At 38.1% G+C, this 11,520-nt stretch overlaps 1 protein-coding gene across 1 annotated transcript; it reads left to right on the plus strand.

Moving 5' to 3' along the window:
• Window positions 1-791: 791 nt before the first annotated feature.
• On the plus strand, window positions 792-5,519 carry LOC121998525 (WEB family protein At5g55860-like). Its single transcript, XM_042553479.1, has 3 exons — window positions 792-938; window positions 2,563-2,714; window positions 3,414-5,519. The coding sequence occupies exons 2-3, from the start codon at window positions 2,568-2,570 to the stop codon at window positions 5,238-5,240; spliced, it is 1,974 nt and encodes a 657-aa protein (XP_042409413.1). The 5' UTR covers window positions 792-938; window positions 2,563-2,567; the 3' UTR covers window positions 5,241-5,519.
• The last annotated feature ends 6,001 nt before the right edge of the window (window positions 5,520-11,520 follow it).

The following is an 11,520-nucleotide window of genomic DNA, read 5'->3' on the forward strand; positions in this document are numbered from 1 at the left end:
CCGTAATTGTTAATCCATAAATATTAATTGTAAATAGGTGAACATTAATTGTGAATAATAAGCTGTCAATAATAATAGGTAAATGGTAATTATAAATACTAACAATAAATAATAATTGTGAACAATAATGCTAAATAATAACTTTCTTTCTTACTTGAATGGAGGACATACAAGGAATTTTTAGACCTCATGAAATAATTAGATATTAGATTGTGGATATTTTTGAGTTCAGATATAAACATGGATATAGTAAAATTTTTCTCATGTTTTATTCGATATATATATATATATATATTTATTTATTGGGAAAGAAAAAGTTTTAACCTGCTTATCGTCTCAAAAAAAATTTGAGGATAAAAATTGAATAACCAATTAGTATAAAAATAAGTATAAGGATGGATAAAATAAATAAAAATAAATCCAGATGATATAAAATCTAACCTACATTCTACCTATTCTACTTATTATCCCTATTCGGACGGAACTCTACTCTTGATTGAATTTCTTTGAAGAGTGTTTTTTTCTTTTTTTTTCAGCTGTTGGATTCCATCAGAATTTGATCTCGACCGTTGGTATTACAGAATAATCATCGGCCGGGCGTGATTAGGTTTTGCTCAAATCCAACGTCCGACTAAGGGGCCCCTCCCATGGAGGGCCCACATCTTATGTCCACTTGGGAGGCTCACCGATTCACCCGACGAGTCCGCTTTACCGCCCTTGAAACTCCGTTCCGTTGCCTCCCTTGTTTTTTACCCACCCGAACATCGCTCTCAACTGCTGCGTCTGCCATGCGCAATTTTTCGCCTTCCTCTCTTCGACGCCCTGCGCTGCCGCCGAAAGTTCCGATTTCGTCTCCTCGGCTTGCCCATTTTCTCGCCGTTCTCGGTAGATTCCACCGCCGCCCAGCTCTTCTCCTTGCTGCCGATTTCTCCACCGAGGTTTGATTTCCGATAAATCCCTCTTCGGTTGCCCTGTGTCTGTCGCATTTTCTATCTCTTTCGCACGGCGAGCAATGGGTTATTTTGATCAAAATAAAGATTTGATGTACACGCATTGCTTAGGTGAAGAATCTGATGCGCATTTCGATCGAATTGTTTAAGTGAGGTGATATTTAATTTGTTTGCATTTAGGAGATTTTTTTTTTTTTTAAGTTGGGAGATCATAATGTCACCAACTTTCTACTGGATGAATTCAAATAAATATTATTGTTTTTCACTTGAGGATCTGATTTCACAAAATCCTGCATCCTGGACTTAATATTTTATGTTAATAGGACAACTTTACATGCTTGTTCTTAGAACACTATAACAAACGACCGTGTATTTACTTTGGGTTTGGTTGCTAATGGTTGAAACTGTAGGATTCCTTTTGTTATTTGGAGGGACTGATTAGACTAATGCTATCAGCAAGAAAGCCTATCAATAAGGAGATCTTGCATGTGGGAGATTGATTCATTGAACCAAAAAGGCACAAGTGGAAGAGGAAGACTTACTGCTGAAAGATTTTTATCACAAAAACCTGACTTGCATTGCGTCTGTCAACTTTAACATCTATTTTTTTACTTGTTCTTTTTTCCTTTTCATTTCATGGGTTTTTTTTTGTTCATTTTTCCTTTGTCAATAGCTTGTTTTCTATTTGCCTTCTATAGCCACATGTTTGTCTTGGATTTGACATGGTTCTGAGCCTGAGCACTCCTAAAATTGCCAAGAACTCGAACGAAGTGGGTTTAGTACATTACAAGTGTAAGCAATTTGCCTGAGGTGAATAGATATGTGACTTGTGAGGAATGAGGTAAAATTGGGATGCAGGATATGGTTGAATTGTTTGGCTGAATGAGGTTAGCCGTAGGATTGAAAAGAATTTTGATATCTCCATAATGGTACGATATTGTCCACTTTGGGCCTAAGCCCTCATGATTTTGCTCTTGGGCTCTACCCAAAAGGCCTCATACTAATGGAAATATCTTTTCTCATGCGTTTTCAATGTGGGACTATGTTTGTAACCTTGCAACCCCAACAATCCCCTCCTTAAACAAAGGACCACAGGATCTCCCTCAAGTATCGAGTCACTCTTGACCTGCTCAGGGCCTATCCTCGAACATCGGGTCACTCTTGACCTGCTCAGAGTCTCCCCTTAAGCATTAGGTCGTTGACCTGCTCAGGACCTCCCCTACTTTGTTAGGTTTCACCCACATGATTCGATCTTGGATCATGGCTCTGGCTCGTGCTTCTTCTGGCGATTAGTCAGGTGAAAAGTGACCTCGCCCTGATACCAATTGTTGGGACCAAAAGGAATTTAGATATTTCCATAATGATATGATATTATCCACTTTGGGTCTAAACCCTTCCAATTGTCTTTCACCATGTAGCCTCCAATTTGTCTTCCCGGGTCTTTTAGCCAAAACTAGCTAATAAAAGATCTTAGTAACCAGGTCTAGGCATATCAATGCATTCTGTTTTTCTTGTTTCTTTGAATTTGCTAAAAAAATGCACCACCTAATACTTTCTTAGAAGTCTGGAGTTGTTAATGCTGATTTGTTCAATTACTGTCATTTTTAAAAAGGAGGCATGGAGACAAATGCTGTAGATTCCAAAGTGGAGATAGACACTAGAGCTCCATTCGCATCCGTTAGAGCAGCAGTTAGTCTGTTTGGTAATGTGGCAGTTAAAGGTGACAAATCTCCTGGGAGAAAGCCGAAGCCTGCAACAATCGAGGTATGGTCTATCTGCTATGTACTAGAAATTATAATGAATGTTTCAGTGTGTATAAATTCTTGTCCTAGTGCATATGTATCTAGTTCAGTTAATATGCCCTTCACCAAAGAATTGGATGCAAGCTAATTTCATATAATAAGTCAACTTAGGATGAAAGGAAGACAAAATTTGATTAGACCTCACGAAGTGTTTTAACTTGTCATGGACCCTTCATTTGCAACAATAAATTAGTTAAAGGAAAAAGAGTTATACATCTAAATCAAGAGCACTTGCAAGAATCTAGTGACTACCCAAACATCCTGCTGAACTGCCTTCATTACTCATCCTTATTCTTTTCCGAAATCATTTCAGTTGCTTAAGTTAATATTGTCTTTAACTCTTGCCTTTTCACAACTGTCAGTTATATTCAACAATAGCTTATGCTTTTAACCATAATCCAATAAGATTTTTGTGAAATCATATAATCTTATTCTCTTGTGTTTTGACTATCTAAGAGACCAGTACTACCACATTTTTTAAAATCAGAATCTTAATATCATGGTATGACAAAAGCACCTTTGGTTTTTGTGCTGTATACTTTTTTTTTTTTTAATTTCTCTAAATTTTTCTTGTTTTAAACTACAAGGATTTGATTCTTGGATTTTCTCTGAAATTCTTGCTAATTCTGATTTTTCGTCTTCTTTTTTCATACAAGATCAGGCTATTACTACTTTGGGTAATGCTAAGACCCCTATATTGTCAGAGAATGCTCTAGCTAAGGATACCCAACTTCATTTGGCTAAAAAAGAGCTGAACAAGTATAAGGAACAACTTGATGTTGCTACAAAAAGTAGGATTCAAGCACTTGCTGAGTTGGAGAGAGTTAAAAAAATTGTTGAAGAACTCACCGAGAAACTCAATGCGGCAAATGAGGGAAAGGATCAAGTTCTAGAAGCAACTGAAGCTGCCAAAAATCAAATCAAGACACTTGATGCGGGTTCTGTCGAGATTGCTGACCAGGATGGAAGCTGGGAACAGAAGTTCGATAGTTCAAAGGAAGAACTTGCAGTTGTCCTCATGGAGCTTGATTCTGCAGAGGAAGAACTTATAAAGATCAAAAGGGACTCTGAGACATTGGTGGAAGCAAAGCTCTCTGCCATTCAGCAAGAGGCTGAAGCGAAACAGATTTTTGATGCTGGCGTTCAGAAGGTGACTGAGCTCTCCAAGGAGATTGCTTTAATTCAGGAATCACTTACCTATACTAGCCTTGCCACTGAGAAAGTCCAGCAGGAAGAATCAAAAATTGTCTCAGAGCAAGTTGCTATTAAACAGTCTTACAAACGATTGCTCGACGAAACTGGACAAAAATTGACGACTTTAAAGAAAGAGTTTGATCCTGAAGTTTATATGAACCTGAAGGCCAAGCTAGAAGAGACAACTTCTGAGATTAAATCAGTGCAGAAGGAAATTGAAGTTGTTTCATCTGTAGATTTAAAGTATGCTACATCAGTGGCTTTGGAGGTGGAAGGTGCAAAGGAAATTTTACAAGCACTCGCCCAAGAAGAAAGTTCACTTGTGAGGTTGCTGCATTCTCTCAAGCTGGAGTTAGAAGCTGCAAAGAGTGAGCACATAGAGCTTGAGGATAAATATGAAAAATCTAAATCTCTTGTCAGCAATCTTCAGCATGAACTTCAGAAATGCAAAGCCGAGCTCGACGTTGTCACTTCTTTAGAGTCGCAAGCAACTTCAACATCTGATGAGCTAACATCTGCCCTTCAACAATTGTCATTCGACTCTCAGAAAATTTTGCAGGAAGCAGAAGAATTCAGGAAACATTCTAAACAGTTTAGGGCAGAAGCTGAAGCAGCCCGAATAGCATTATGCGAAGCAGAAAAGCAACTGCAGGTTGTTTCGAAGGATGCCAAAGAGGCAAAATTGGCAGAAGCAAGAGCTCTAGGTCTTACCAAAGATCTATCTGAGCATCCAAATGTTTCTCAGGCATCATCTACTCTTCAGTCTGGGTCTACCATAACAATCATGAAAGAAGACTACCAGTCTTTAAGACGCAAGGTGGAGTCGTCCGATGAGTTCAGAGACATGAAGGCTGATGCTGCAATAGCACAGCTGCAAGTTGTCAAGGCCAATGAGGATGAGGCAATTAAGAAACTTGAAGTAGTTCAGAGGGAGATTGAGGAATTGGAGACGGCAACACAGGAGATATTGGAGAAGGCAGAAATAGCTGAAGCTGCACAGAAAGCTGTCCAAGGAGAGCTGAGGAAGCAGCAGGAAACCGAACAGAAGAAGGCATCAGAGAATGTATCAAAGATACCGGTCGAGACACACGAGTCTATAGAAGAAGCATACGTTACAGTACCCTCTGTTCAGAATGCAAAGCCAGGGGAGAGGACTGAAGAGAATCGGAAGTTCATGAAATCGGTGATCTCCAAGAAGGTGCTTATGCCTAATCTCACCGGTTTTTTCCATCGCAAGAAGAGTCAGAGTGATGTTGGCTCACCATCTTATCTCCCTGGCGAGAAGCCTTTATAAACCAATGATCTGATAGTTTTCCGGCCCGGAGAACAGTGCAGAGTTATGCTTCTTGTATAGCTTTGAAGGTTTTCTTTAACAGGAATTCCGAATTCTGTCAGTTGCTTAGCAGTTGCAGTTGTCAGGGAATCAATGCAAACATTGATTCGTTGAAAATGTGAATGGAATAAAGAGGTAGAGAAGAAGAGATTCTATTATGAATGAGTTTTTAGTATCACATTAGAAGTTTCTTGACTTTATTGTTAATTTAGATTATGACACGTGCATTGATGTTGTGAACATATGCATGGAGATAGGTTCTTTTTTAAGTGTGGATAAGGGTGCAAATCTAGAGTCTGGATTTGCATTGAATCAAGTTGGCTCGTGTATGAGCATGACCTACACACGTCGAATGTCGGACCGGATGAAACAAAATTTGTCCAAATGAATGAATCTATATTTTGCCACCTAAATCGCCTGTTGCTACCTGTTCAAGAGTATAACAGAAATATTAAATACATTAATGATGATTCTGTAACGTTTCAACAATAATAATTGATATTAAATCAATTAATGATGATTCTGTAATATCTTGACAATAATGGCTGATATTAAAATCATTAATGGTGATTCTATAATGTCTCGGCAATAATGGCCGATTTTTCTTATGAAAGGTAAATTATATTTCATTAAGAAAATAGTATAAACAAACACGTGTCCTAAGATAGCCCATTGTTTCTGATGAAGTATCAAACTAGGTGGCTATCCACGGTATGAACTTCAAGGAAGCCCACATACATGTAGGTGTACTCTCACTGTAGCAAAAAAAGGATCTCTCCAGAGATCCTTGCGAATATCGTATACTACATTCTGGCTACTGTATCACATAGAATCGTTATCTTTGTTGTGTGCCTAAAGCAATCCCGATAACAACTTGTCTTTGGATGTAGATCTAAACACGATCAAGTGTTCACGCATCTACGGTATCCACACGAACACGCTTTTCTGTTAGTCTCACGAACTCACGATTCGAAGAGAAACCACCTTTGTGGTGCTAGCCACTCTAGGAGGTTTGGCTAAGAGAGGATCAAGAGGAAGAAGAAGAATCAAAATCCATCTCATGAAAAGAATTCCAAAAGCCTTTTGTACTCATCTAAGGAATACCAAAGGTTTGTATCTCTTAGCCTTCTTTTGATTAATGATGAATTAATTTCTATTAATATTCATTAATCTTAATCGGTTGGATTTAGTATATTGGATTTAACCCAATAAGTCAATCCATATCAATTAACCTAATAAGTTTAATCATCTTATAATTGGCTCTTAGGACTAATATTAACAATCCCCCACTAGCACTAGTGTCAATCACTATAAAGATGATATCATCCTAGCATCTCACATTTATGTTTAGAAATAAAATGCAATTCATTGTGAGATATAATAAAGGTAACCTCTACTTAGCCTACATGAGGTTATATTCAAGGCTAAGTGTTCCCCTTTAAGGTCTCAAGTCAACCATATAGAAAAAATTAGAATTATGACTATCATGATTGACTTGACCCAAAAATCCTCTAACTCTTGAGGATTGATTTTGGTACCTAATAGAGGTTCTTCTTAATTGGGTTAACCAAACACTCCTTGGGGATCCATTTCCTATCTATGGTCTTTGTTTTTTATTGTCCCCTAGCAAGTAAACAATGACAGGACTTTCATTGTTGGATTCCTTAAACCCTAAACCTTTTTTGTTGAAGTTTGTCCTTTGACTCCCAATAATCATGCTTAGGGTATTTGAGCCAATTTCAAATTTTCTAAGGGTTTTACTAAGGTATTCTACCTTTTCCCTTAGTTTCCTATTTTCCTCTTCTAGACATGAATCATTTAAAATTGAGGAAGAAGCATGCATATCATTGTCCTTAATACTCATGGATTCTAATTTTTTCTTAAGCAAGAAAATATCATTTTTCAAAGATTTGTTCTTTTTTTTTGCCTTAAACAAATCATTATTTGTACTTAAAATAATTTTAATTAAAACATGGGGAGGAAGATTATGTACCTCATTTACCGAGAAGTCTGAATCCGAAGTTTGACCTCCCCCTTCACTTGAGCTCCCTTCTTCATCTTCACTTGAGCTTTTTCCCTCTTCATTTTCGGATGAGGTGGAGGTTACATCATCAATTCCCAATAGAGCAAAATGGGACACATGGTGCTCTTCTTCCTCCGATAATGATAGATCATCTCATGTTGCTTTTAGGTTTTTGACCTTCTTCCCTTTTTATTTTGACTTCTTCTTCTCTTCCTTCTTCTTTTCTTCTTTCTTCTTCAAGAGGGGGCATTCATCCCTCATGTGTCATTCTCCTTGGAAATTATAGCAAATGACTCTCCTTGTCCTACTCTTGCCTCTTGAACTCTTTCTAGCATGAGATTTGTTAGTAGAAAAAGTTTTAAATGCTTTTCTCATCTTCCTTACCATATATGTCTCTTGATCGCTATCCATTGAGGCACTTGATTCTTCGGAGTTGGAGGATGGTGGGAATGAAGACTTCTTCTTTTTACCCTTTTCCTTGTTTGCCACAAGGGCTACTCCTCTTGATCTATTAGCTTCTTCATTTAGTCCTTCAATTCGAGTCTCATGGAGCTCCATTGTTGAGAAGATTTCATTTAGAGAAGATTTCTCTAGATTCTTTGAAATGTAGAATGAGTCTACAATTGAACTTCATGTCAAGGTTCTTGGGAAAACATTGATGGCTTTCATTATGATGTCTCAGTTTGTAAGTGTCTCACCTACAATTGTTAGTCCATTTAAAATTTCCTTAATTCTAGAATGTAAAATCGATACCTTTTCTCCTTTTTCAAACTTGATATTGGTGAGTTGAGTTCGAAGGAGGTCTCTTCTTGCTAATTTCGCTTCCGATGTCCCTTCATGAAGTTCTACTAGCTTTTCCCATAGTTCCTTGGCGCTTGAGTAGTTTCCAACTCTTGTAACTTCTTGTAGGAGAAGAACATTTAGTAGATGATGTATCTCTTTTGAATTTGCTAGATGTTCTTCACTTTGTTTCTTACTGCACCTTATTTTCTCAAGTAACTCATTGTTGTGATCCCTAGGCATTTCGAAATCATTCTCCATGATTAACATAATATTAAAATCGGTTTCAAAAAATACCTCCATTATATTCTTCCACCAAGAGAAATCTCCTTCGAATTTTGGTGGGTGAATGTTTGAGTCGGCCATTTGATGATGTTGCTCTTCTTAGTGATTAGTTCGTTGAAGGGTGTCCTCGCTCTGATAGCACTTGTAGGGGATCGATGACCGGCTATAAAGGGGGTTGGATAGCTAGGTCACACCCAATTCAATTTCTTCTCTACACGGTTAGTTTATGCAAGTGAAAATGAAACTAAAACAATAAAAGCAAGAAATAAGAACACAAATACTAATACGATTCCTTTATGTGGTTCAGAAATTGCTTGCTCCTACTCCACGGCGTGTCCTTGAGGTGGACGAACCCTTAATCCTTCGGTAGATTAGTCCCCGACGATCTCCGGCTAGATCTTACTCCTTCTTGGTGGAGCAAACCTCTCACAAAGGTCTCTTCCTCTTTACAAGATGAAAACTTAGGTTTGGGGAGGAAGAGAAGACTTCGAAGCTTTGAGCAGAGACTTAGGAGTTATTCAACAAGCATGAGTTACCTCCTTCGTACCCTAAAGCTACCTATAAATAAGAGGAGAGAGTTGATCATCATATCAACTCAACCTGACACTAGTCGACTGGTCTAAGCACCAGTCGACTGGTGTAGCCGTTAGCCACAGCCAACGACATTCTACAAAGGCTACGACCCTGCCAACGGTCATCTACTAGTTGATTGGTACCAACACCAGTTGACTGGTCTTCACAACCGACAAGAACAGAAGCATTCTATGCTTTTCATGAATTTGGACCAGTCGACTGGTCCAAGTACCAGTCGATTAGTACCTTACATTTACTTACACTCATCCTCTCCGGAGTCGCATTTGAAGTCCTCTTCCTCGGCCTTCCTCTCTCAGATGCACCGGAGCTAACGACTCCTCTTTATACACCCTTCGCGTTGCCTTGCAGTCCGCTTCCCTTAGCTCCACTCCATTGCTCCTCGTCCGACGGTTCCTCGGATGCATTCAAGTCTGTGGCTCGTTCCCAATGCCATCCTTCACTGACTCAAGGATCTGAGCCCTTGGATGAGCTTCCCACACTTGGTCGCACCAAGTTCCTCATGTGTTTCACCAAGTCCTGCACGACTTAAATACATATCAAACACATATGAAAGCCTAACTTAAACTCTTGACACACACATCAAAATACCGATTAAACCTAGGTCGATTGCACCAACAGTAACCTCCGAAGGAGAGGCTTGTACTCAAGGAGTTGTCTTGAGGAGCTCTGCGTGGATACGAATAGAGGTGAAGTTTGACAACGTCGCTACGATTGATGTCCTTCTCGTTACAGGTCATCTGTAAGGTATACTTAGCGTAAATTTACTTTCCATAAAAAAAATTATTTATACGATCATGTTTGGCATGTTGTATCCTTGTATACATGTGGTGTGTATGATGTAATAATTTAGAAATTATTATTTTATTTTTCATTGCGCATGTTTACGAAATGTGTTTTAGCACATATTGCATTGGGCATATCCCAACAGTAGAGTTATAGCAAGGCAACTATAGGAAGCTGGAGCAGTTAGAAAGCCAATCAGACACTTAGAAGCTCGTAGAGAAGGTGTGTATAATGGCTTGGGCGAGCACTCCTTTTATTGAGCATGGAAGGTACCTTCCATAGCCTTGAAGGCACCTCCAATGTGTGAAATATAATCCCGAACAGTTCGCTCCTTATCTGCGATGAAGTCTGAATTTTATCTCTTGGAAGGCACCTTCCAATGCTTGAAGGCGCCTTGAGTACTATTCACCTGAGGCCTTTTTACTCCTTTTGCCCTGTAAGTTAGGTTGGTCCAATACGATAATAATCTAACCTATAAAATAAAGTTAGCATATAATAATATAATTAATTTATGACTTAGACCCTGTCTTTCATACTAGGATCTAATCAGGGTCTCAATTTAGATTTCTGAAATGGACCTAAATTGGATTGACGTCTATTGTCCCCTCAACCGAGACACGTCCTCATTTAGTCACTCTCCTCTAGTGACTTACCACACTTACCAAATGTTAATTTACCTCATTGATATCAATCTGACCCACTAGGTCTTCCTTCTGGAATCGTACATCCAGACTTCACCACTCGAAAATCGCACATCTCGATCTCCTGCCGGAATCACATATCCGGACTTCGCCACTCGGGAATCGAACATCTCAACTAGACTTCTCACCTGGTGGCAAGTCCTCTTGACCCATCAAGTTAGTTAACTCTGCACACTCGGTAATAATGTTAGATTATGATAACACCTAACTTAACTCACTTATCATTCATCAAAATTTAAATTAGATCATTAGTGCAAATTGTACCAATAGATATAAAGACTACCTTTCTAAATGAGAATTTAAAAGAGAAAATCTACATAGAATAACCTAAAGAGTTTTCTATGCCAAGATAAAAAAAATAAAGTTTGTAGATTGGATGCTTGAAACAAGCACCAAAGTAGTAACATGAGAAATTTGATAATACCATGAAGGAATGTGGATTCAAAATCAATGAATGTAATAAATATGTCTACATAAAAGGTACAAAGAATGACTATATTATCTTGTGTCTATATGTAGATGACATACTTATAATTGAGAATAATGATAAGATAATCAAATCCATTAAGGACATGTTGAACTCAAGATTTGACATTAAAGATATGGACGTAGTTGATATGATTCTAGGAATCAAAATTCTTAGAACAACAGAATGACTTATTTTTAGTTAATCTCATTACATGGACAAGATTCTTGAAAAATTCACCAAGGTAATATTACATTGACATGAACGTTGATAGATACAAGACAACATCTATCAAAGAATCAAGAAAAAAATATCTCTTAGATAAAGTACTATCGAGTGAATAGAAGTTTGATTTACCTAATTGTAATGCCCAAAATTCTCAAAACTATTTTTGAAATATAGTATGATTTTTCTGGAATTTTTAGATATTTTTCCGGAATTTTCCGAGTAGCGGAAGTAGCAAAAATAATTAGAACCGCAAAATAGCTTAGGCGGGGATTGAACCCGAGACCTATGGCTTAGGGATAATGCTAGTAACCAGTTGAACCCAGCAGGGCCGTGCTGAAAGGAAAGGGAGGCAATTAAATTTATATTAGAGTTGGGCTGAAA

Source organism: Zingiber officinale, chromosome 6A (assembly GCF_018446385.1).
Source record: "Zingiber officinale cultivar Zhangliang chromosome 6A, Zo_v1.1, whole genome shotgun sequence".
In the NCBI taxonomy this organism is placed as follows: domain Eukaryota; kingdom Viridiplantae; phylum Streptophyta; class Magnoliopsida; order Zingiberales; family Zingiberaceae; genus Zingiber; species Zingiber officinale.

Coding starts and splice junctions, on each gene's coding strand:
- LOC121998525 (XM_042553479.1), top strand. CDS start 2,568: ATGGAGACAAATGCTGTAGATTCCAAAGTGGAGATAGACACTAGAGCT. Junction 2,715..3,413: donor CGAAGCCTGCAACAATCGAG/GTATGGTCTATC, acceptor ATACAAGATCAG/GCTATTACTACTTTGGGTAA.